The sequence below is a fragment of the Trachinotus anak genome, unplaced genomic scaffold (assembly GCF_046630095.1).
Source record: "Trachinotus anak isolate AG129_WGS33_773 ecotype Australia unplaced genomic scaffold, CSIRO_AGI_Tana_v1 ptg000015l, whole genome shotgun sequence".
Lineage (NCBI taxonomy): Eukaryota > Metazoa > Chordata > Actinopteri > Carangiformes > Carangidae > Trachinotus > Trachinotus anak.
In genome coordinates this window covers 3,331,950-3,357,731 of record NW_027273866.1, presented here as the reverse complement: position 1 = coordinate 3,357,731, position 25,782 = coordinate 3,331,950, and the positions used below count along the sequence as shown (strand labels likewise).

The 25,782-nt window shown below is 44.1% G+C and overlaps 1 protein-coding gene across 6 annotated transcripts; it reads left to right on the top strand.

Moving 5' to 3' along the window:
• tmem260 (transmembrane protein 260) lies at positions 1-25,463 on the top strand. Of its 6 annotated transcripts, XM_071497928.1 has the most exons (18): positions 272-410; positions 529-645; positions 3,932-3,963; positions 5,554-5,705; positions 14,353-14,530; positions 14,612-14,725; positions 15,341-15,520; positions 15,626-15,666; positions 17,187-17,273; positions 18,377-18,485; positions 18,771-18,943; positions 20,145-20,316; positions 20,988-21,127; positions 21,741-21,917; positions 23,093-23,146; positions 23,417-23,501; positions 23,670-23,977; positions 25,322-25,463. In XM_071497928.1, exons 2-17 carry the CDS (start codon positions 537-539, stop codon positions 23,928-23,930), a joined length of 2,064 nt encoding a protein of 687 aa, XP_071354029.1. In that variant the 5' UTR covers positions 272-410; positions 529-536; the 3' UTR covers positions 23,931-23,977; positions 25,322-25,463. The 6 variants fall into 6 exon arrangements, with proteins under 6 accessions (XP_071354028.1, XP_071354029.1, XP_071354027.1 ...); XM_071497927.1 differs by lacking the exon at positions 272-410 and adding an exon at positions 1-87 and having other exon boundaries at positions 23,670-25,463; XM_071497926.1 differs by having other exon boundaries at positions 23,670-25,463.
• Positions 25,464-25,782: the final 319 nt, after the last annotated feature.

The following is a 25,782-nucleotide window of genomic DNA, read 5'->3' as shown; positions in this document are numbered from 1 at the left end:
GATCCTCCCTCCAGTCCGTCATGTGAACAGAGGTGCTGAGAGAAATCTCAGCTCTTCACTCCTGAGTCACAGGGACTGAACAAGGAAGTAAGTACGTTTTCACAGTAAACACGTCCGAGGAAAAACAAGTCGTCCTCCACTGCTGTATCTCGGGTAAATTGTTGTATTATCCAGTGACAATTGGACAAATAAATGAATCACAACCACTGCAGTCTAACTTTGAAGAATGGCGCGTCCGGTAGTATCGCGAGTTTAGCTCGTCGGCGAGAATCAAGTGTTGCTACTTTCCCGGGAAGAGAAACGTAGCAATTTAGCTAACTCTCGAACCAGCATAACGAAACCGCAAACTTAAGTCTTTATTTGGTGTCACATTAACTTCCCTTCAGCCGTAGTCTGACATCGATTTTCAGGTATGCTGCTTGTTACTCTACACGCTACAGCCTGAAATGTACGGATGCTGGTGACGTTAGCTTGCTAGTTAGTCGACATTAGCTAACTGTTGTTTGAAAACTGTCTGTGTTTATCCAGAAATAAAAATGTCCACGAAGAAAAGGACGAGTTGGGTGCTGACTGGTGCCACGGTCGCTTGTGTCACCGCTCTGTATGTGCCCTGTGTGCAGAGGACGGTCCCCGGTGGAGACTCAGGTTAGTGCTAGGTCGCTAGCTAAATGCTTCTTTGGTCATGTGGCTTTGTTGTGTTGCCGGGCAGCCAATCACGTGGCGCCTTGTTGATGCCGCGTCACTGGTGCTGTCCGTGGTGCTGCAGGCACAGGTACATCAACCCCAACTTCTGCAAATACGATGTACTGAAACCCACAAACATACAAATTCTGGATTACTACAGAAATTTACTACGTTAGCTTCTTTGGTGAGACTTCAAAAATTCATTTAGTAGGATTTTTAAATTTACTCACTAATCCCAGAGTTTGCAAGTCAATGAAAGGCCATCAATAGCTCAAACACCTGTTTTTCAGGGTCTGCTCTATGCTGAGGATTGAAGGTTGAAGGCAGATTATTATGACTGTGCATTTGGCTTTTACATTAAATAAATTTCAGATAATGCCTTGTAATAGAACACACCTGGTAAGGAAATTGATATGATCCTTTGTAGTATCTTGAACAAACAGAACTAAAATGTGTCAGATTTTCACATCTGTTCTTAATAGTTTTATTGTTTTTCCCTCCATGTTCACTGTCTTTATTAGACAGACATAGTGTCTTTAAATGTTTTCTGCAGTGCAGTAGATTTAATTTCTATGTTTTAGAAAGAATTCAGTGTTACTTGTGGCACTAGAGAGTATGTGAGAGGGGATTTCACCTAATGGATTAACATAGGCTTTATTTAATTATTAAATAAAAATAAAGACATAATTGTATATTTGATATATCAGTGTAGAGATTGTGGTATGATGATTATCACAAAACCTTTGTTGTTCATAAAGTGATGAGAAAGTTTACCCTATTACTGATCTCCAAGAATGTTCCTTTTGCTTTTTTTTTTTTTTTTTTTTTTTCGGAAGCCGCAAGGAGAAAATAAATTATTTCTTTTACTGACTGCATTGCTATGGTTGGAAATACAGACACCATATGTAATGACAAAGCATCGCTGACAGCCCTTCACCAACAAAATAATTTGGCTTGTTTGTTTGAATTCAAAATGATGTGTGTATGCATACATTTAATTTGCAATCCTCTGTAACAAGGCTTCATGGTGGACCCAAATGTGTGTTCGCTCAGTACTTTCCTATGTGGTAGGCCAATGTGTTTTCCAACAGTCTTGTAATGCAGTTTATGAAGGAATGGCTTGCTCAATTACAAACAGTGTTTAGAAGTGATAGCAAGGTTACAAACTTGTAAATGTGGACTTGAGGGCATGAAGGCTCTGCTTGTTAGGTTTGCACTGCTGTGGCATACAAGCTGCTGCGAAGGGGAATGCACATTTTGCAGAATGAAAGCATATGAAAAGCTCGGCCAGATACGGGCGAGCAGAGACGAGGAGAGAGCAGGCAATTGGAGCGCTGAGTAGCCCTGCTGGTTGTGCTGCTGTCTAGCGAACGGGGCCTTTGAAAAAATGGCCAGCCCCTTCTCCACAGTGTTTAGGGACGGTGCAGGATGCCCGCTCTGATAGTGCCAGCTGAACACCCTTCTGAATTCTCCAGGTCTCCGTCTCTGTGTCCTAATCTCTTTAGGTGTGATGTGCCCTGGAGAGGCATGAGCGCAGCCCCGCGGGTACGCTGTTGTCTAGGAATGTGGAGTGTGGAAATGATGGGGATTATGGGAAGACTGGTGTGGGTGCCCATGCTCCACTATCACAAAGACTCTTGGCACCCGTGCTGCTACCCCGTTGAGTCAATATTTTCCATTTTTAGTATTGGGGCTGCAGAACTCCCGTCTCTGTGGCACTGAGATGGATGTTTTGGCTCAGTATTAGTTTGAGTTTCTGTGTTGAATGGTGTAAAAGTGTGCCACTACTGAGGGAAAATGAGTGAAATTGAGAAACTGATGAAGGATGAGAAAGTGTGATGTAAAATGATGGCAGGTAGCTGGCGGCTCATGCCAGGTGAAATGGAGCTGTGAAAACATTTAAGCTGAGCAGGTGGAGGAGTTCTGACTTCATGGTCCATTAGACTGATAAGAGTTAGGGCTCCTCATGTGGCAGAAATTTAGGCATTATAATTCACTGTATCGGCAAGGTTGCAAAACACGTGAAGCAGCCAATGCCACCTGAAATTCAGATGCTGTGTTCTATAACAGTTGGTACGGTATCGTGGCCCATGTTCTTGCTCTTCAAATGTAAGTTTTTATTTGCTTGTTTTTAATGTGGAAGAACACTTACAGTTGCTTAGATTTAAAATAACCAACTTTATTCTGTTGCTTGTGTTAAATATTGTTTGATTGGCTGTGAATGAGTGTGATGTGTAACAGTACAGATCAATTCATTTTAACCTTTCTTTTTTAAATTAATAAAAAAAAACTTTTACCTTTTTGATGTAATTTGTTTCCTAGAATATACATCATATTCATTTACTAGGAATTCTACTAGGAAAGCTTGTATGCTGGTGAAGTAACTGACTGGTTATTCTGTCAATGTTAATGCAGGAAACAAGGCCACAGTCTCCTTGGTTGTACTGGATGGAGGAGATGACTACTCACCTAGTACCAGTAGAGGGAGCTGTCTTGAACCCAAACATTTATCAATGTCATTTAATCTGAACCAAATTTCAATTTTCATGAGTGGGAGATGCAAACATTGGGTGAGAAATCAGTATAATTTGAAACGCTCTGGGTATATTCTGGCACAAATGGGTTTGTGCCCAGATACATTAAAGCTTCCTGAAACAGCTTTTAGGGGTTTTCTTTTCACTTTGTGCTGCGCCTCACACAGAGCTTGTCAAAAAATTGTGCAACCGGCTCTTATTTTTACAGCTTACCTCATTCTGTGACTGTCACCAACGTTGCCTTTCTGTTTGTGCCCAACGGACTGAACGAGACATGGAGACACTGGGAGTGTGGGAGCAGGCGAGAGGCACGTAGAACGGCAGAAGAAAAAGGAAAGGGAGAGGACCCTGATGCATGGGGAGGATGGGACTGGAAGCATTATTCTCAGATCAGCATATGTGTGTCTTTGTGTGACAGAGCATTGGAGAGGGAGTCTAATGGTTTGTGTGTGTGTGTGTGTGTGTGTGTGTTTATATCTGTGTGTATGTGCTGGAGAAGGGGAGGGAGGCATCAGGGGAGAAGCGAGAGATGAAGAGAATGAGCGTGCCGCTTAGGAAATGTCACACTGGGAAGATTTGCAGGTTTTGATCCTAGCAAATTAATGCAAAACCCCAGTGCAAGTATTTGATTTAGGAAAACTTTGGGAGCAGACTTGTCTCTTAATAATAATTATTGGGTTTACATTAATTTCCTCCCCTATTCTCTTCCACAGGAGAGCTGATCACCACTGCTTGTGAGCTGGGGGTAAGTATTAGCTGTATTGTTTAATCAATTCACTCATTAACTTTTATAAGCATTAAGGAAGTTTAATTAAGCATGGGCAGAAAGCAGATTAATTTACTTTCAGTCCACAGGTTTTTCCCCCTTCTTTTCTATACACTTATTTTACTAAGTTGCAAATAGAGAATGCTATAATTTGCAACCCGTTTTTCAAATCCAATTAAAGTCAATGGTAAGGCGATGGCTTTTGTAGGCTTTGCCTTATGTACGGTATAAGGCTTATTATATCCACCCCTCTTTTTTGTGTGTGTGTGTAAGCCGCGAAGAATGAACTAAATCGGGTTAACAGTTATAATAAGTTTTATTATTTAATAAAGTTTATTACGCCGCTGTGATCCTTTTAGGGAGGCTGTGTCGGTGTCACTGTGCCAGTAATCCTGCTGTTAGTGCTGCAGTCCGTGTGGCCTGCCTGTCTGCCTTTCAGGCCTCCCCAGGGCCTTGCAGGCCATCCCAGGGCCCCAGGCTGCTGGCCCCCCCTTCTGATCCCCAGAGCTCTAGAGCTCTGCTTCCCCTTGCCCCCTGTGGCGTTTGTCCCTCAGCTGTCCTATCTGTCCACTCCTGTTGGCCACACAGTCCTTCCTCAACATGCTCATGTGCCTATGGTAGAGTTACCTACCTGTCTGTCAATACCACTTAGCTCACCAAACTGTCACCAACTGCTGAGCTGCGATCCTTTTTCTTTCTCTTGTTCTCTCCTTCACTTCTCCTTTGCTTCTCGACTTCTCCTGACCTACACCATCCATCCTCAACCCCTCTCTCAGATTTGGGCGAAGTTATTGGTTCTGTAACCAAAGATCTTTTGCTGTGTTTGAGGTGACCAGTGAGGTAGTCACACTCTCACCTTTAAGCTCTGTTTTCATTTGAAGAGCTGCCCCTTCTCCCTGCCCGCATGGCTTGTGTTATCAGTGCCAGGGAATGAGTCTGTGTTTAATGACTGAGCCCTTATCTGGGTGGAGGAGACTTAGCGGCTAATTGCTGTGATTGCCGAGATCCCCCAGGCGAGAATGACTGCGGCTTGGAGGTGGTTTGGGGGCTGGGGGTGGCGAGCACCACGTGCTCTATCACAGCTCTAGGGAGCTGCACTGTCCTTGGGAAGAGGCCAGAGGAAAAGAAGTGAGAAGAGGGAGGGCGTATCATAGCAGAGTCACTTTGCGGTCAGGCCAGGCGGGATGTGCCTCACTCTTCTCTGTTACTGTGGCTCTACAGCATGCCAACTACTAGCATCTACAGGGGGCAGAAGAACAACCAGAAGGGCCACTGATAAAAACACATTTTGCTGCTCTTTATCATCATCTGCTTTAATCTTGCTCGGTGGTCACCTCTTATATTATTTTTTTTCTACCTTTGTATTCTCCTGTCTCTAGTTCTTTCCAGTTTTCCCGTATCTTTGCAAAACAAAATACATGTTCGCTTCCACTGTCTCGACCTGCTGCCCACTCAAGCACAACTTTGATCAAACATTACCTGCTTTATGTGCTGTTCTCTTGAAGCTTTGAATTGATCTTTCCTTGTCTGTCTGGATTTGAGTCGCTGACTTTGACATTGTGTGTTTAGGTGGCTCATCCTCCAGGATACCCTCTCTTCACCCTACTAGCTCGCCTGGCTATGTGTCTCCTGCCATCACAGTCTCTAGCCCACAGCGTCAACCTGATGAGTAGCCTGTTGGGGGCTGCAGCTTGTGGCGCCCTCTGCATAACTGTCTGCAGGTAGGCACGTGAAAATATATTGATGTGCTTGTGTTCTTCTTTCCTGCTGTGCTTTAATTTTAGTGAATGTATAAGGAGTAAAACTAATCCCCAAAGAGCATTTTTGTGGATTAGTTCTTTGATGATTGTCTTCTACAGGTTTATTGTTACAAAATCATGCTTGTATTTGCCTGTCTCAAACTCAGTTTTCAGAGAAGCACAAAGAAGCCCCCCCCCCCCCCCCCCCCCCCCCCCCCCCCCCCCCCCCCCCCCCCCCAGCAGAAGAGCCTTGTAGTGACTAACACAAATCAGTCAGTAGAGTAAATGTCAAATATCCAAGTGAAGTAACAGTAGGAATTTATGAGAGGAGGGGGCCTTTAAACATTCCCCTTCTGACTTTTTGCGTCTTGATGCTGTCTGGAACAGAGAGTGGTATTTTTATTTTTGGGTCCTGACGGACTGGCAGTAGCATCCCTGATCCTCTGTTCAGTATTCAGGAGCAGGGCCCAGCCGCCCTCCTCTCTCCCACCACCCTGCCCTGCCTGTTTACCCATCAGCCACCCGTTGTGAGCGTGCGTGTGTGTGTATGTATATCACAATTATCGTACCCTCCAGCACCCACCCCGACGTCCCGTTCTCCTGCTCCCCCACTGCCCAGCATGCTCCCAATCCTGACATGGCACGATTTCTAATCTCCCCCTTCTTGCCTCCTGGGTCTTAGAGGAACAGGATCACTAACTCTGCTCCTCCCTCTCCCCTCTCTTTTACCACCTCTCTCCTCACTCAGTCGTGAGCACAGTTTACGGTCTCTGCATTGCCATCTACCACCCTGCAGTTTCGCCTGCTGCTGACCCCATCATGTAAGGAGTATTTTACCCTTTCCCTCTTTGTATGTGTGTTTATCTCGCATGGTTGGCTGGACTACCTTACATCACCCTTTTGCTGATCTTAGTGATTTTCCACATTGCATTGTTGATGGCAGCTTAGTGTCAACATTTTTCCTTTTTGTCAGTGTTTATGCATACTGGGGCATTTCCAAGCATGTCATATGCTTCTAATTTACTCTTCCAGAATAGGAATTGTTGAATATGATGTAATTTCTACCTGCTGTACACCATGGCAGGCTGTATGCACCTAGTGATAGAGGGGGTAAAGCAGGTGAAAATGAAGTTGTGTGTTCCCAGGTGCTCAGTACTGGGCCTACTTCCTGTGTGCCTGGCCAATGTATGCTAGGTGGCAGGTGGTCTGTAGTAGGTCAGGGTACAGGGTCAGCCCTGCTGGAGTAGGGCAGGAGCTGCGAAGGAAGTGCTCCCCAGGGGACTGGCCTTAAGCCCAGACTGCATCAGTCGTAGACGCTGTCCTGCCTTACTGTTCCTCAGAGGTGAATCAAAATCTGCCAGCCTCTCCAACTCTACCCAGGACAGGTGAGAGGAAAAGAATGAGAGAGGAGAAAAAGAGCACTGTGCCTCTTTGGGGTTTTCTTGCTGTGGATCCCTAACGCCCCCCTAGTCTTAATGCATTTGATGAGTTACCAGTGAATTGGGGGATTGGAATCAGCTCTTGGCCAGACATTTACACGCAGTTATTTTGAGGCCAGAAAATATCCATGCAGTCTGGGTGATATTTGGCTCCTGGTGTGCATGTTAACTGTAGCCCTTTTTGTAATCTCTGGGGATTTAGATCCAATTTTGGATAATGTTCAAGTAAAAAGTCATTATGAGGACCTCCAACCCCACCCATCCCCCAACAAGGGTTGATGGGTAGTGAGGACTTCAGCCAGACCACAGTCACACCATATAAGCTCTTAAGTATGAACATATAATCTACGCTTTCAATTTGAAAAATAAGCATAAAAGGTTTTAGTCGTTATCTGTTCAGGGCCTAGTTTGGGATGAGCTTGTGGCTGTGGATCAGCTGGCAGACTCTGCCTGGTGAGGGGTTACTGGAGAGGGCAGAATATGAGGGGGTGGGGAGGTGGGGGATGGGGGTTCCGGATGGTCAAGACCTCCCTCTCGCTTCTGGCATGGAGGGCATTGGGTGCTTTGACCATACCGAGAAGATTGGCATAGATGTCAGGCCACAGCCCTGCGGGGACTCTCTGGCCAGGCCTTTCCCTCAGATGAAATGCCAAAACTGACCAGTCGACACCCGTTCATACCTGCTCTGTCCTTGTAGTGACACCAGTTTCCCCACAAAATTAAGTTCTGAAATGTCTTTTGTTGTTTTTGTCCCTTTGAGGCCCTCATAAACTTTTTCACTACTTCTTATTTTTGGGTTTGTATCAGCTGAGAAGTAGACTTTTTTCCCCCCAAACAAATCATCGCTTTGTGTGATTATTTTCAGATGGCAAAATGTAGTGAAGTTAATACGGGTACTTGAAGGCAGTTTCTCTCAAATAGTAAATTGTAGACCTTGAAATTCATCTGGAATATACCCAACATGGCAAGCCTTTGATGTATCAATTTAAATTAGTCGGCCAGATTGCCGTGTTTAATGTGGGGGAATGTAAGTTGATAGGCTTGGAAGCCACTTCTCTCTCTTGCGTAAGTTTAAATGTAGCACTTAGCCTCCCTTTGATTTGTCAATTACAGTTCTCTTGGCTTGATCATATGGTTTGATGGCCAAATTGCATGTCTTGTTATGTTTTCACACCATGGCCTGACAAGCCTTTGAGGATGGTGGACGTAATGATAATTACTATCGATTGCACTTGGAGGTTCACAGAAATAAATATTTGGCCCGTGGAATGCTAAAGGCCTCAGCCATGAGTCTCTAGAGGAATGCACCCTTCATAGTGGGATAATCCAGACAGCTTGGTATTCTGCGCTCTCTCGTCTCAGTTTATCTGCTAAAGCTGCTCTGAATCTCTGCTACCTGAGAGGAATCTCTCTCCATTCCTGGGCTTATCCTGAGAAACCAGGAGCAGACACGTTGGTGTGCTGACAGCCGTCAGAGCAGAAAAACAACCTCGCAACACTCAGTCATCAGCACTTTTTGTTTGATCACATGATTACATAACAGCACCGTTGAATCACACCAAACATGTCTGGCCTCTCCTCTCCTTGGCGGCCCCCGAAAGAAAATGCACACCTGCGAGAGGCTCTTCCACCAAGAGCTGGCCCATGTGGCACAGCTGATACCTCAGTGGACCGGAGGGTAGGCGTGGTGCCATCCCCTGCCTTGTGCTGCGTCCCCATCTCCTTATAAGGACCTCCACCATATGGTCCTGATGGCGCCTTCCCTCCTTGCTCAGGTGGGTTGTTTTTCCACAGGGGTGGAGTTGCATGCATCTTGTTGGGGTCATGTCAAGAGCAATGTGTAGGGGTATTGTGTTTTTTGCAACCATTTGTGTTGTGTTTTTTTTCTAGAAATCTTGAGTGGAAGTTGTGATATCTTGGAAACAGCTGAGTAGAGTTGTTTTTTTGGATAACGTTTTCACCTCTTCCTGTAGGTGGCAAGCCTGCCCCTCCCTCTCACATCTGCTATGCTCAGATAAAATCTTCATTCCAAGTGGCAATAGAGAATACACCCATTCCTGTTTTCTTCTGAAAGTACAGAGGACAATTTTAGGTTTGCCTGTTTAAAAAGGCCCCAATCTCTGGACCTTTTGTTCCACTTTTGCAATATCTCATCCTTCATATTGTAGTCCAACAGACCTCCTTTACTCCCCCATCCTCAGCATGACCAATGGTTCCCCCAGGACTCATCCTCTAATACAGTTAAACAGATGTCTAATGAAGATGTTATTTCCTCATTACTGGCTACGGGATAGGGATAGAGAGGAGGAGGGAGGAGGGCTAGATAGACAGCAGAATACAGTACCAGTTTAATATTCCTTTCGCCCGTGGGCCCGAGATTGTGTCTGCCTCGGACGTCAATATTACATTCCTCACCCACCACAGGCAGTCTTAATAAGGCACCAGGCACGGAGACGGATCAGACTCGGCAATTACAATTCACCCAGAATTAGTTAATGGAATCTATACAGCAACATTTATATATCAGTGGTGTGTGCCTAATGACTTTGTTGGAAAAAGGAGCAATAAAAATGGCATTCAGTGAATTGCATAAACACAGGATTTTTCTAAATTGTTTTTTTCCCTCTTCCTGTAATTTTTGTGTGTTGGGTGGAGATTAAGATGGCATTCTGGGAGAAATTGTCATGTCAGTGGCTGCATTGTTTGAGCAGAATTGTGGTGATTAATTTTACACGCACTTGGAGCACTGGAGCACTCTCCTGGAGGAGGGGTGTCTAAGCGGCAGAGCTGGGTCCCTGATTTACCCTCTGTGTAAGCAGTCAGCCTCCTCAACACACACCGGAGAGAGAGAGAAGTGCCTGGTTTGGTGATTGGCTGGAAATTAGGCTGTGACAACCAATATTCAAATATACAGTTTTTTATAGTGACATAGAAAAAAGGATTAGGGCTGGGCAATAGTGCAAAAATTAGAAAATATTTTAGATTTTTCTGACTTCAGTATTGGTAATGTGATATGAATCTTGTGATGACCGTTTGTTCTGTTGGAAGGTAATTTCACAACAAATAATTTTTATAAATTTGGTGAGAAACAACCAAACAAGTAAACTGTCACTGGGTATTTCAGTCAGATAGAACAGCTGAGCAAATATATAGAATATGATGTATATAATGATATCAATAATATATCCAAAACATGGCTGGATAATATGGCTGAGATCAATATCATTATATTAGTAAGATTTTTTTACTATTATGTATCACTATTTCTGCTAAATTACATGGAACATTTACCAATGCAAACAAATGATGTTCCATGTTTATGCTCCTCACAAACATCAAATAAAATCCTTAATAATATAATTTTGTTGATCTTTAATTGCAATTTGCTTAAAATGATCAATTTAAAGAGGCACTCTGGTAATTTAATATTGCATTTCCAAAAAGTTGGGGGACGAGTAATAAATTAAGAATAGACAATTGACAATTGACAAAATCAGATCAGCAGAGGTCAAGATATTCTAACTTTTAGTCTGAAGTATAGGTCAAGCTCTCAAAACACTGGATCCTACATTTACCACGATACAACTCAGTAGTGTCTTTCGTTAAACACTCCGTGTCTGGTAAATGTCCATGTCTTTCCAAATTTGTTGTTCCCCAGTTTGTAACACAGGGTTTCTGCAAAAAATGTGTAGTTTCCAAACCCAACTCAAAGGTGATGATGTCACGAGGGTCAGTTTGTCAGTTATAAGCTTTCAGGCTGAATAGTATCAAAAACAAAATGAACCTGATGTGTAAAATTGTTGATGTACCCCTTTAAAACAGCACAATTTCGTAAAACAACAAGATATGATCATATTGTCATGACACCGACAGACAGTAGACGATAATACTGAAAACTGTTGCTCAACTGACTGGTTTTAAAACACTATAGAACTTTAGAAGGGTATTTGATTTCTTGACAAATACACTTACGTTATCATTTAAAAAGCTTTAATTTGTATATCAGTTTCTACTTGGCTTTGAAATTTCAAAGCAATGCATCAGACACTTACCACTGTATAATAGCTACTAAGTACCCTGCCTGGTGTCCTGGCCAGAGGAGAGCCCTGGGGTGTCAGTGAGGGCCAGCTGGAAACCTAAGCCTCAGCCCGAGCAGGCCACCTCCTCTCTCGGGCTCTCTACCCTCTTCAGGAATGTGTGATTCTTTTCCAGCGCTGCTTCCCCAAACCACCACTCGGTTAGAGAACAGAGCAGCGCTGATCCGCGATGGCACAGCTGTGGTATTGTCTGTTCCCCGGGGTGGTGTGTGACAGTGGCTCCCTTGGCCAGCTCCATTGTGGAGCCTCATTCAGTGCAGAGTGCTGGTGTAGGCTTTTTGTGTGCTGTTATTTAGCACAGACGACTGGTGCTGGCACGTCTCTGGCCCATACTGTAGAACTGAGGGGGTAAATGAGGCAGGTCCCATTTTGACACTTCAAAGTGATTATACACAGCTTTTGTTGTGTCCTTGAAGGGGACATTGCTCCCCACAGCCTGTTGTATCTTTGTCATTTATTATTTTTTCATTTACCTTTGATCTCTCCCTTTGAACCTGAGCTCAGAATTGTTCTTTATTGAAGATTTTCTCATGTTTACTGTGAAATCATTTTTATTCTGTGTTTATAGTTTTTAGCTAAAAATTATTTATTAGTGATTTTTTATTTTATTTTAACCACTTAAAATACTTCAAAGTTTTTGCCTTATTCCAGACTTAGTGCTTAATATTTGTCATTCAGTTAATTACCCAAGTGATGACGTAGACATTTTGGCAGGCTGGATCAGTTCGGGGTAGAATAGTGTCGTTGTCAGCCGTATTATTCTCCTGCCATGTCTCAACCAGACCATTGTCATTGAGCCACAACATTTCAGCACAGCGGCATCCTGCACCGCATTGAGTTGTGATAACAGGGAACACAGCCACACTGGTGTCAGAATGTGTCCTGCTTTATCTGCGCGCCCTGGGAGCAGCCAGCCTGGAGAAGGCTGAGAGGCTGACTGGGACCCAGGTGGTCCCACGCAGACAGACAGGTCATTTACAGCCCGCACTGTACACACATCACTGGGCTCTTACGGACTGACAAGCTCTAACAGAGAGATTTGTCAGGCACTCAGGGAGAATAAAGGAGTCGAAGAACAGGAATGTGTGTGTGAGTATGTGTGCGTGTGTGTGTGTGCGTGTGTGTGTGTCTGAATATGTGACGAGCACTGCCTGGCTATCAGACGTGGCTTTAAGAGGCAGGAACAGACGTGGTGTAATAACCCAACTGTGGACCCCCACGACTGCTCTGAACCCTGTACTACCCCCAAACCAGCCCCCCTGCTAGGTGTATGAGCTACGGGTTAATTGTCATGCAGGGAGGTAAAATTATGGGTGCGGAGGGTCTCTGCACCTCAACAAAAGTCCCCCCCCCACCCCACCCCACTCCCCACTCCCCACTCCGCACCCTTCTTCATCCTTCCTTCAAGTTACAACTAATTCCTGGAGCGGTGCAGTGAGAAAGGCGCTGCTATCTCTTATTAAGACCCACTCCTAGACGCCCCATCAACACAGTTCGCCCCCCCCACCCCCTTTAAGTGCACACACACATGTACATACTCATCCACCAAGCTTGCCTTACACTGAACACAGAGGAAAAATAGTGGAGAGTCGGAGAGAGAAAACCCTAGAAAAAAAGGGGGAAGTAGTCAGCAAGCAAGAGTTTTTTTTTTTCCTACCCTTCTCTCGCTCTCCCTCTCCTTTTTTTCCTGATTTACCGCGCTTTCCTCAGAAAGCTCCATTGTTCCCCTAGCCTAAGTCTCATCAGGCCTTTTGTGGCTGACTATCACAGCGGCAGGCAGAGAGCTGGAAATGTATAAATGGTATCATGCCTTGTGATTAATGGCGGTGCTTATGAGTCAGGTCTGATAACGGGCCTGCTCTCTACTCAATTTCAGATACCGTTAATGGAATCTGTCTTCTGCGATTGTAATGTGAGAGCGCCTAATTTGCTATGGAGCTTGAAGCTGTCACCGGCAAGGGATTGTGGGGTCATAAGGGACCTGGCAGCCGTTTGGCCTGCAGCTTGTATCTGCGGTGCTGAATAGAGCAGCTCTCTGCCTGTCAGTTAGCTGATAGGCTGATGAGGACTCTAAGCCACTCCACACAATGGCGGAAAGGGCCATACTGCCTGACTTCCCTAATTGTCGAGCCTGCTCATATTTCAGAGCCAGCATGCCGGGGACTGGGCTGCTTTTTTTTTTCTTTTCTCTTTTTTCCCCTCTCTCTTCTTGAACTTTTTTCTTCCCTTTTCTATATTTCATCCTTCATCCCGCACACTGTCTCACCCCTTTAACGCACACTTCTCTGCACTATTTTTCTTTTCTTTCCCTTCTCGCCATCATTTGTCGCCCCTCTCTCTCTGTCTCTCCCCCTCTGTCTCTCATTTTAGTAAGTGGTGGGTCTTAGCGTATGACAGATTATCCCAAGTTTGCTTCAATTACCGCAAAGGAGATGGAGACAGTACAGGAGAGGAGGAAGGGGAAAACTTTTGTGCACACATTATATTTAAGAAGCTGAGGATAAAGTGCTATCTCTACCACGGTGGTTTCTGTGCCAGTCTGCTCGAGATCAACTGGCTGCTGGGGAGGGACTTCTGATGATATGTGAATTACCCCAATTCACTGAGAGTGTTTTTCAAGGTCTTGTCTGAGAGGCAAACTTGGGTCGTAGAGAAATTATAATGGGTCCACAAATTAGTCTGAAGGAAGTGGTGGCTTTTTTCACCGGCACTATTTTAATTGTGTGTGGAGCTGCTGACTTTGTTGTTTTGCCTTTTTTGTATCAGTGCAGTGTAAGTTATGCCAAATAAAATATTGAAAAAAACAAACGCTAAGAGTTCTGTGGCCTTTTGAACTGACTAAGAGCAAACCGTAAGGCCAGAAGTAGTATTTGAATGTTTCAAAATATGTTTTTCAGATTAATTTTAGTTACACATTATATAATTTTTGATGGTTGCAGCAAGCCAAGATAACACAGCATTTTAGCTGAGCAGACAGTGCCTGACCCTTCCTCAGGGCTGCCTGATTCCTCAGCTTGGTTCGAACCACACTCTTGATTTCCCACACACAGGACTTGTGTATAATAATGTCGGCCTACTCTCCCTCGCTGTCAGGTTGGCAGGTCCTGGCCCTGGAGCAGTACTGGCTGGAGGGCTGTTTGCAGTGTCCAGGCTGAGCTGGCAGTGGTCCATGGTGGCAGAGGTCTTCACCCTCAACAACCTTTTCGTTGGTCTGCTCTTCTTCCTGATCGCCAGCTTTCACTGTGCTGAAAATGCAACACAAAGGAGGAAGGTAACCCTGTGCAACATGTTCATTTTTCTCTGAATGTTGAAAATGAACTCAGTGTTGTACTGAACTGCTTTCCCCTGTCAGATTGCACGTTGGGGAGCGCTATGCTGTGGCTTGGGGCTCTGTAACCAACACACCTTGGTGCTGTATATACTGGTCGTCATTCCCTGGGTCTTTCACAGACTCTACTCTCATAAGGTAAGTCCTGGGCCTTCATGAATCAAACCTCACATAGAAGACAATTTAAATCTTAAAACGGACAAGAAAATTTGTTTCTCATTTGTATATACAGCTGTGTTCAGTCGACATTTAAAGATCATACATTTGTTTTTTCAGAGTAAAGTAGAAGCACTTCTGAAAACTTCTGGAGTGGTATAAGGGTTTATCCAAGAGCCTGGGAGAATTTTTTCTGACAGAGATGGATATCTCTGAAAAACTTTTTTAATCTCCAGGAGTTTCTTCATTACTATTCTTCATCACTGTTATCATTATTATTATTTTTCTTTTGCGAAAATGGGGCCGGAGAACCACTTGGTTTTCTGAGAGAGGTTTGAGAGCAGGTCCCCCGACGAACTGAGATACTGTGATGTTAGCATTAGTCTTTAAGACATTGTGGTAGGAGAAAGGATGATTTTGAATGTAGAGTCGGTTTTCATTAGTCTTCTCAGTCTTGTTACCATCACATCTGGAGTGTAGGCATTTGTCATACTTTATATTGATTAACCAGTTACTTTACGTAATAACAATAAGTCAGAATTTTTAAGTCACTAAGATATAAAGTTTGAGAACATGTGTCCCATGTGATCTCAACAGGAGCTGTCTTTGCGTTGCCTTGTGTCTCTGGGAGTGTGTTTCCTCGCTGGTTTCCTGCCGTACATCTACCTGCCCATCTCCTCCTACCTCAACACAGCCCGCTGGAGCTGGGGAGATCAGACCACTTTGTCAGGCCTGCTGACCCACCTGCTGAGGGCTGAATACGGCACATTCAGTCTGGTACGTGCTGCTTACCCTGCTATTTTTAGACTTAATCTGTATATGTGCCCCTTTTTTATCTTGCACCCAGATGTTTTTAGCTTGGTTCCTTTTTTGTGTTTCCAGGCAAAGACCGAGAACTTAGTGAACTTGACCACCATGCTACAGTAAGTTTATGTGGCTGTTTTGTTTTACATCTCCTTTTGACTAAATTGTTTAAACATTTGAAACACAACACACAACAACTGGCTTACTGTTACTAGGTTCATTCTGTACATTCACAGTGCTTACTGATTAGTCACGTCTCTTGAAACTTTCATGACATCTTTGTCGTCTGCATCATGCAACATTGCATGTGCAACATTGCATTTTAGACTGTGTCATTTAGGAGTAGAACTAACATTTACCTTTATGACTGATTGATTTATTGACGACTTTATCTCACCAAGTAATTGATCAGTCATTAAGTTTATAAAAATGTCAAAAAAATTGTTGAAACTGTTGATTAAAATTGCCCAGTACCCAAAGTGACTTAATCATATTGCCACAGTCCAGTCTGCTGTCTGTTCGTCTCTGCTGTTTTGTTTTTACTTACAAAGGAGATTCTAAGAGTTGTGTGGAAATAGTAGAGAAAACTGGGTGGATTTGATCTGAGGCACATAGAGGGCACACATAGTTCTAGAGATGGAGGACCCAAACACACTTTGTGCTGGTTCTTGTGTTTTACACAGGTTTAACCACAGGCACATCAGTCTCTTCTGAGAGCCCAGAGTCATTTCTGCAGCCGTTCTCGTTTTCTCTCTCTCTCTCTCCTCTACCCAGCAGCTTTTGTTCTTCCCATTCCACTCTCTCTCTCCCATCAAAGCAGAACTGAACCTGCTTAGAGGGCCAAATCGCTGTGTTCTGTTTCTCCAGCAGTTTGAAATGATCACTCAGCTCTGGTGTTTAAGCGTGACAAGCTGTGATGACAGACACTGCAACAGAGCTGGAGAAATTGTATTTTTCCACTCCAGCACCCCCCCCCCCCCCAAACACCACCTCCTCCACCCGATTCCCTCCCCTGCTCCCCACTTCCACCACCACTACCGACACCACCGCAGTCATCCCACTCCTGGTATCTTTCTCCAGCTGACGGGATGGGGGTGTGTGTGCGTCTTAAGACCCCCCACTACTAGCCCCCCCTCTGCCAGGCACCCACCCCTTCCCATCACCCCTGCTGCTTGATGGACAAGCACACCTTCAAGATGGGGAAGAGAGGCGAACATGACAGGCATATCGCACTGGAGACGTAAACCCACTGGAGAAGCTGACACACACACTCACAAACACACGCTCATGAGCACATTCACACATAGTGTACATTGGGAGATATAGAGACTCAATAAGCTGTCAAATAGAGATGGGTATTAAGGAAGAGGCAGGAAACTATCTCTCTGCTCTGAGCAAGCGCTCTGTGACTGACAGGCGCTGTGAGGAGAGGATGGGGCAGCGGGGGGTGGATGACACAGTCATTCGTATCTGTCAATCCGATTGAAAGGAGGAACGCACAGTCCAAGGAGTTTGTTTTGATAGGGGATGTAGGGCATTTAATAATTGGTGTCCTTGACTTCAGTAGCAGGATGGATAATTCAGCTTCCCTTTGGTGTCCATCATATATGTTTATATGTGTGTGTGTTTGTGTGTGCAGGGCCCAGATGGACCACTGCCTTGCAGACCTTTCCCTTCCTGTGTTGGTACTGGCAGGAATAGGCCTGCTCCTCTCCACATGGGACAGGTAGGAGGATCAAGACGCCGGCATGCAAAAAACCAAACTCTGTCACACACATCTCAGCAGCCACTTCACCCAAAAATCTAATCCCCTGGAGTAAAAGAAGGGAACAAAACCACTGGCAAAATACTGATCTTAGAAAAAAAGAATACAAAAAAACACTGAGGCACCTAACTGTCAAGCTGTCATGACGCTCCACATTCAAATCAAGAGGGGTTGATGTGTATTTTGGATTTTCAAAAACATGTTGGTGTGTACAAGTAAATCTCTGCTTGCATGTATCTGTATGTGGCAGAGTGGCAGTGTGATCCAGTAATTTATTACAGTGGCGCCTTCGCTGGGGTCTGTCGGGTGGAGCTGATAAAGCCTAGAGAAGCCCTGGGGCTCTGTAGGGCACCGGCCACCCCCCTGTTTCCCCCTCTCCTGGGGTGAACTTTGATAATCTTGGCCACATACACACACAGATGAAAAAGAACAAGGTCATTTTATAGGATGCCAAAAGAAAAACACGCAAATGCTGATTTACCAACATTAAATTGTCGAGTGAAACTGTTTATAAGTAAAAACGATTGGAACATTTTATTAGTCACAAATGTGGATTTATTTTTTAACTAATATGCATAATGTGACCAAACTTAGAATGGGAAGCTGGATAGTGTGTGTGTCAGTGGCCAGCCAGTTACAACCATCAAATCAGTCTGTTGGCAGGAAAAGCAGAAGTCATTTTCTCTGGCTTGAAAGAGTTCTTCAGGATCAGATGATGATTTGTTTTTGCCACAAGGGTAACATGTTTTCTTTTTAGTGTATAAGTAAATTTTACAGCTGTACTGTAATGAGTTTGTGATTCAGCACTTGGCACCAGCTCATTATGACTCAGTCTGCATTAGAAAATCAATCATGCACCTCTTAGCTGGCTGGCATATATGTTTGCTCTCAGGCTCTCCAAACCTGCATTAATATTTTCATGGACTTATTCAAAACAAGTATATTTTTACAGAGTAAACAAACAAAATGATACTTTAGACCGGATATACAGTACAGAGATAATGAAAATTAGAACAATATTTGTACACAAATAATTAGTGGTCTCATGGCCTTTCCTGTCCTAGGACATGTCGCTCAGTGTCCTGGCTGTTGACTGCCATGCTGGTGGTCTACTCACTGTTTTTTGCTTGGAGAGCCAACCTGGATGTCAGCAGACCCCTACTGCTTGGAGTGGTGAGCTGTGAGACTTCAACTCAAACTGTTTGCTGTTACAATTTTCTATAACTGAGTCTGTCTGTGTTCAGGGTAGACGTGGAAGGTACATATCCAGAAACAAGAGCTCTTAAACAGTAATACTAAGCTGATCCTGGAATGGGTCCATGAGTGAACCTGGAACTGTCCGAAAAATAAAAAAAAAACCCATAGGAAACACTGGTGTGTGTGTGTGTGTGTGTGTGCGTGCGTGTGCGTGTGTGTGTGTGTGTGTGCGTGCGTGTGTGTGTGTGTCACTTCCTGCAGGTTGAGCGTTTCTGGCTCCAGAGTGATGCTGCAGTGTGTGTGCTGGCAGGCCTCGGCTTGAGCCTGACTCACGCTGAGCTGGAGAGGAGGCTGGGCCGTGGGGGGGTGTGGAAGACCACAGGCTGGGTCCTCACTATGACTCTGCTGGCACATATGGTGCACACCAATCACAGGTGAGCATTGCAGTTACAGTAACAAAGTTACGGTAGGGTACGCTGAAAACTTACAATGCTGTCCATACATATTCGACCAGCATTGTATATTTTTTTTATTGTTGTGCTCAACAACACATTGGGTTTCAAATGAATCAGATTAAAATGGCAACTGACAGTTCCACTGAGTTAAATGCTTTGTAGAGAATTATAAAATCTAATTCTACAACAATAATTGTGATCACAGTAGATCATTGAACTTGAGAAAAAAATACAGACAAAATCATTTGAAAAATAATTCCAAACTGGATCTTCAGTGTTGTCTTCTGATGCAGATTTTTTTGCATCTGTCCTTTCCTCCGATAAAGGTTAGCATATATTCAATACGAGATACCTTCAGTGATGCTTTTCTTCCATTATTATTGTAGCTGCATTGTATAGTACTTCTGCAGGATATCAGTGATACCAAGGAGTAATAGTATTTTTATGTCAAGCTGCTCCTGTTTTAGATCAATTCTGTACAACCTATGAGCATTTATCTGTGGAATCACTTTTATTTGGAGTCTTGCTGTTGCCATAACTACACTGGAGCCAAATGTGTCCAAAGTGACTTTTAAGTACTTCTGTGTAGTGAAGTTAAAGTGAAATAAAAACTCCCCTTTCATTCTAGTTTTCTCTAAAATCCCCCTGCATAAGTTTTCCCTGAGTCAACCCGATTTGTTTCTCTTCTGTGCTTCATACCGAAGGTCTGAACTCTGCATGTCAGGTTTTTCTCTGCTCACCCCATGGTAAGGGCTAAAGAGAGGCACGGTTAGCACATAGATTCCACTCACAGAGCTCAGTCTGAGATGTTAGCTGTCCGAGAAGGCAGATTACACCAGCGTAGTGCTGGGGAGTGCCAGACAGCCATCACTGAGCGGCTTTGATCAAGGGGAGAGCATGGCCTGTGCTGTCAGACCCATCACACCTGTCTCCCCATGATTAGATAGGCAGCCAGAGCGCTCCGCAGAGGGGAAGGGGCGGGGGCACTGACAACTTACCCTCAGAGCACCTTGAAAGCGTACCTACAAACACTCACACACACACGCACATAGCTGTACACATCACACACATTTCTAAGCAGGGGTAGGGATGCACTCAACCCCTTTTTAAATGTAACTAAACACAACTTGTGTTTTGATGATATTATACAGTATGACTGCAAATGTGTTGATGATCTTAGGGAGTGTGATCAGAGCAGTAACAGTGTGGTGGAGCGGTTCGGCAGGGAGCTTCTGGCCTCCGTCCCAACAGACTCGATCATCCTGACCAGAGGAGATCTGCCTGGAAACTCCTTGCGCTACTTATACTACTGCCAGGGTGTACGGCCCGATGTGCGCCTGGTCGACCAGGAGGTCAGAGCTTTGATTTCTCCACTTTCTTGTCTATGTTAAATCGAGACAGTTCTCATTAAGGTTTTTATATTTGACACATATCAAATGTAAGAATTTGGCCTTATTAAGAACACTTTGAATTTCAAAAGTTAGGAAAAGTTACCTCTGAACACAGTTAAGTTGTATTAAAGTTATAAACACAGGTATAAAAATAGGAACAATGAGTGGCCAACCAGCAGAACATAGATTTAAACTGACCTTGTAAGGTATGTTATGTTTTGGCCCTATCCAAATAAAATTGAATTGAATTGAATTGATATTATTGTATTGTGTATATGGTATTGAAATTTTATAGTCTTTGTTCTTCATGATCTATGCTGGGAAATTGTTTGTATGATTAGAAAAGGTGAATTTATTATTCTGCTTTAGATACTTAGTCACTATGTAGACTAAACGTTTATTTAGCAACATCACAATCATATGTGGCTTTAAGGCAGCTAGCAATGTAATAAAAATAAAAGATTCCAACTTCCAACTTCAGACTCTTAAGTATCTAAAGTAAGTAAGTAAACTCTAAAGTAAATCCTTTTGAATTGAAACCTGAATTGTGAACTGTGTTAATTCTTTAACTGCTTATCAGTGAATACAAAGATTTAAACAGAACTCTTGGTGGTACCCTTTCTTCTTTCTAGATGATGACATACACTTGGTATGTGGCCAAGATGGCACAATACCACCCTGGGGTCCACTTTCCCGGCCGCTGGTGGGGTCCAGTCCACCCTGAGGAGAAAGACACCTTCAGTCTGGAGCAGTTTCTCTCCCACAACACGCAGTGAGTCACCAGAGAGGGAGCAGACAGGGAATAAAGGGATGGTCTGAACAGATAAATAGAAGGATGTTAAATGGAGAGAGTGAATAGGGAGGGTGACAATGGTCCAGATGAACAAGTGGGTGATCTAATGAGGCGGCCATCAGTGGGATGGTCGACACAGCGGTGAGTGCAGGGAGGAGATAAGCCCATAGAACTGTTGAGGCCATAAAAGGAGTTTGATGAACTACAGAAGTCCACTAATCTACTTGATTTGGTTAAGCAGTCTCTGGTGGACATAGCTGCTCCCTGCTCTCACATTCACTCCACTAGGAGGAACTGAGACCCAGAAACTGGCAGGAGACCTGTTATTACCAAGGCCACCAGGGGGCAGTGTTTGCCAGGCCAACATGTCTGTCTCTCTGTGGGGCAACAGTGACCTGTGGGATTAACCCTCAGGGCTCGGGGCCTTTGGTGAGCGGCACTTGGCTGGAGGGAAGCTAGAAGATGTAGCGATGTGAGGAAATGTTTGTCTTCATGGTGTTCCTGTGTGTCTCATCATCAACAGTCACCTGGAGGTAATAGTTGAGGATGTGAGCAAGCCTCTATCTGATTGTTTGTATCTGTTTCTCTGCAGGAGGGATGTTTTCGCCTGCATTGGGCTGTCTGATGGAGACCTAAGCTGGGAACGTAGCTTCTCTCGCTGGCCCCTGGGTGTGTGTGACTATTTAGTGCCAGCTCAGAGGCAGTTTCACCCTGAAGAATGGGCTCGTCGCACTCGCAACATCTACAACTGGAGTGAGCCACACAACAGGTGAAAACACAGATAAAAACAATAATGCCTCTGAACGGGTTCATCTTTAAACCCACTAATGGTTTTCCTCTTTGTATCTTTTCAAGTAGCTTCCAGGTAAAAAAAAAAAAAAGTCCTCTTACTCCACAGAATCTTATGTGCTCAACTTGTTGCAGCTCCTCATTGATCATTGATTATATAATGTTTGTCTGTCCAATGAAAACTTCTAGATGTCATGTGCATCATTTTATACACATTTCGCCAAAGTTCACTCTGATATATTTGATATGTTTGGAAACTTCAATAAGATTTCAAATATAGCTCTTTGGGTTTGAACGATGTTCAGCTCCACAGTGTGTCCCACTGGTGAGTTGGTGACGTTTAAAGGGGCTAAAATCAACAGAATGTAATTTTTTGCAGGCCTACTGCTGGCCATGTAAATACATAAATCCTTTTGCACATTTTAAGCAACTCATGATTTTTACAAACTGGAAAGATTCATTTAGAGAGTATAATAAACCATCAAATGTCACAATGTATTTTATCACCAACAGCATCTCTCATCTCTCTGTGGTCTTCAGTTATCCTTCCACAGACTCCACAACGCTTCCCTCAGTGAGGTTGTCCTCTGTTCTCCATGCTGTGATCCAGCTCTTTGGGAATTCAACCAGAGCAAGACATTAGGCCTTCAGCCATTTGAAATGAGACTGAAGATGAAAAATAATGAGTTTCTTATTGCGTTTTGTCAATAACTGTGTCAAAAGTGGAATTAGTCAAAGCTCCATATTCTGTTGCTGTTGCCAGCAGCCCCTCATTCACTCAGATATCCACGGCTGAATACTGTGACATTATTTCCCGCACCCTCACGACAAGCGTGTCCGCCAATGCCCACAAGCCAAATATTAGCTCGGGAACCCTGCTAAAATATTCTTTTGAAGAAGAGGTCAAGTGTTTACAGTCAACAAAGTGAAAAAAGGAAGATGTGGTTTTACTCCATGTCTAATGTGGTAGCTGGTATTGTTGCTCAGTCATTTAATGTTTATGCAGCAAACATTGATGTTCAGTGTATCAAAACCTGCACAGTTGAGTGGAACAATATATTCACGCAAATAATCATTTATAGTTAGTGGAACTGTGCACTAGCGAATGCCTGAAGCTGTTTAGATAAAGAATTTTTTTTTTTCATGTGTGAACAGTTTCCATCCTGCGTCCTGGGAGCGTGTCGCTAATGAGGAGATGTGGCAAGCCAGGTACAGTAAACTTTTTTTCAGGATGCACTGGTTGCCTCTTTAGAGAGGTTGTATTCTTTAGTGTGCAGATAAAAAGCTGCGTCACAATGCATACTTGCCCACTAGAACATCTCCATAAACCAGTCTTGTGTGGTAGAGCATCTACATGTACATTCTATTTGGTGGTGGCATCTACATAAATCACTCCATTGGAGTGGTGCGTCTGAGAGTGTGGATCTGCATGGCTCATCCATCCAGCACTTAGCCCTGAGCCTGCGTGCTTTGTTTCAGGATGAAGACGGCTTTCTTTCTGTTTGACCTGGCAGAAAGGATGCAGGGAGAGGGGAAAGCTCGCCTCTTTGAGCTGTCTTACACTGTGAGTCTGACCTCAACAAACATGCAGCAGTACTGTCATTTACCATGAAGGTGCAGATTTAAGTGCCACACAAGGCAAAGTATGACATATTCAGTGGCTTTACTTTTTGTTGTTTTCGGTAACATCTGTTTTAATGTGTCTCATTTAATGCGTGTGTTTTCTGGACAGCTGTACAAGGAGATTGTGGAGGCCCACTCAGACTACCCTCCAAACTGGGACAAGAACTTGGCACTGGCCTGTGAGAGGCTGCTCCGCTCAGGTCATCAGGGCTACAGTCCAGACAGCCTGCTGACCTGCAGTGCCCAGCACTTTAGTCTCTACTTAGAGAAGGACCCCACGGATCCCCAGGCTCCCGCCATACGCTCGGCCATTACTCACCTACTCAAAGAGAGAGACAGTCTCCGCCAGAGGCGCAGGCAAACCCCATGACAAGATCCAGGAAGAACTACATGGAGCTGGCACATTGAGAGTGTGCTGTGAGTCCAGGCGAAGTGTGAGGAAATGGGGACGAAGACTGAGCCAATGTACCTCTTGTCATCGTTAGAGGGTGATGCTCCAGAAGGACACAGACTGACAGACTGATGCAGTGGTGTTTAGCTTAATATTATGGGTTAATGGACTCAGCCAAATTGGACTTACAGGTTTGGAATTGGACTTGGGAGTGCTGATGCAGGATTACTGGTCTCGAGTTATAAAGTTATCTAGTTTATGCAGAGTTCTAGTTGTACAACTTTGCACAAAGGATGGAGTGAAAAGGACTGAGCTGTACTTCATTGAATGAATGTTGACAGTTGACCAGGGACAGAGCTTGATTTCAGGAAACCTTGACTGACCCCAATCAAGCTCTGCGTGTTCCCCCTAAACTCACCATTTGATTGCTTTATCATTACATCTCGTTCTTTTTTTTCCCTTCTCTTCTCCTCTGCTGATTATTTTGCCTCAGCCACTGCTCCACTTCTCTTTTTCTCACATTAGGATGGCAAGGCCGAGATTGAGGGAAACCCAATTTGGGGGCAGAAATGGGGGATTAGAGCAGCTGTTTAATCTAGGACAGACTTGTGCTGTGCCACAGAGTCCTCACTACGCATCAGCAACACTACCCACCCACCCACCCACATACCCCTCTCTCTATCCATCAGTCTATCTTAGACAGTCCTTTAAATGTTTAAAACTAATGGATGAGTGTTTTTTCTCTCTCTCTTCCTTCCTAACCAGAGGGTTATAATCCCTCATGGATTTAAATGAAATGTGAAATGTCACAATGCCAGGGACCCTTTTTAGAGGTGCGTTTGTGTGCTTGCATGTGTGTTGATTTGTGTTTGCATGTCTACATGTGTGGACATGCTAAAATCTCCGCCCAAGCTCTTTCCTTGCTGGAATCACAGTTAAAACATAGTCGATAAACAGATCAGCACACTGAAAAACAAAGTGCTTTGCTCATCATAGAAGCACAAACTCATACAAACTCCAGGGCTGCACATACACACGCAAGACTCTCAGCTTCCAGGGAAATGGACTCATAGCCCTGTGGTTGCTGGGAAGGCAGCATGACATGCAAACACAACGGATGGACCAGACTCACTTGACTTTGACATGTTCTCAGGATGGGACACCTGAGTTCCACACAGTTTTTGTGAATATTGGTGCTGATGTTAATAAGCCTGGTGGTATGAAATTTGTTAAGCAGAGGTCAAACCAGTGTATTGCTGTAAGCTTTATAAACTGCTGAAGGAGCCTGCAGTTTGAGATACCACTAGAAAGCGAAGGACAGTAAGTGCATGTGTAGTTTTCTCAGAATGTAATCTGCCCTCTGTTTGCAGGCCTGGTTAGCGGCTGTCAGCTGGCTGGATGATGAGATTCAACCTGCTGCAGCACAGATGGTTTGGTTTCTCAAAAAAGGGAAAACTCTCACTCTGCTTTCAACAGATTAAAATATTCCAATAAAGACTTTGTTTATTTTAATACATTTCTGGACCCTTTTTTTTTGCACAGTGGTATCAGCCTTATGGATAACAAATATTGATCATATTGGTTGTTTTGACATTACAAAGAAAGGCAAAGCATGATTAAATCATGTTTTTACTTCTCTCATATATTCATGTGTAGCTTCATGTTTACATCGCACTCATTTGCCGCCTCTTGTCTCATGCCCCTGTATTATTTTTACTTAACTTTCCTCCTGTCCTCCTCTTTGTCATCCCTGTCTTGTCTCCCGCCCTCTCAGTTTCTCATCCCCTCTCACCCTGTCTTTCCCTAACCCCTCTGTTTCTCTCCTCTCCCC

Coding starts and splice junctions, on each gene's coding strand:
- tmem260 (XM_071497927.1), top strand. CDS start 537: ATGTCCACGAAGAAAAGGACGAGTTGGGTGCTGACTGGTGCCACGGTC. Junction 15,667..17,186: donor AACTTGACCACCATGCTACA/GTAAGTTTATGT, acceptor TTGTGTGTGCAG/GGCCCAGATGGACCACTGCC. Junction 23,147..23,416: donor GAGGAGATGTGGCAAGCCAG/GTACAGTAAACT, acceptor GCTTTGTTTCAG/GATGAAGACGGCTTTCTTTC.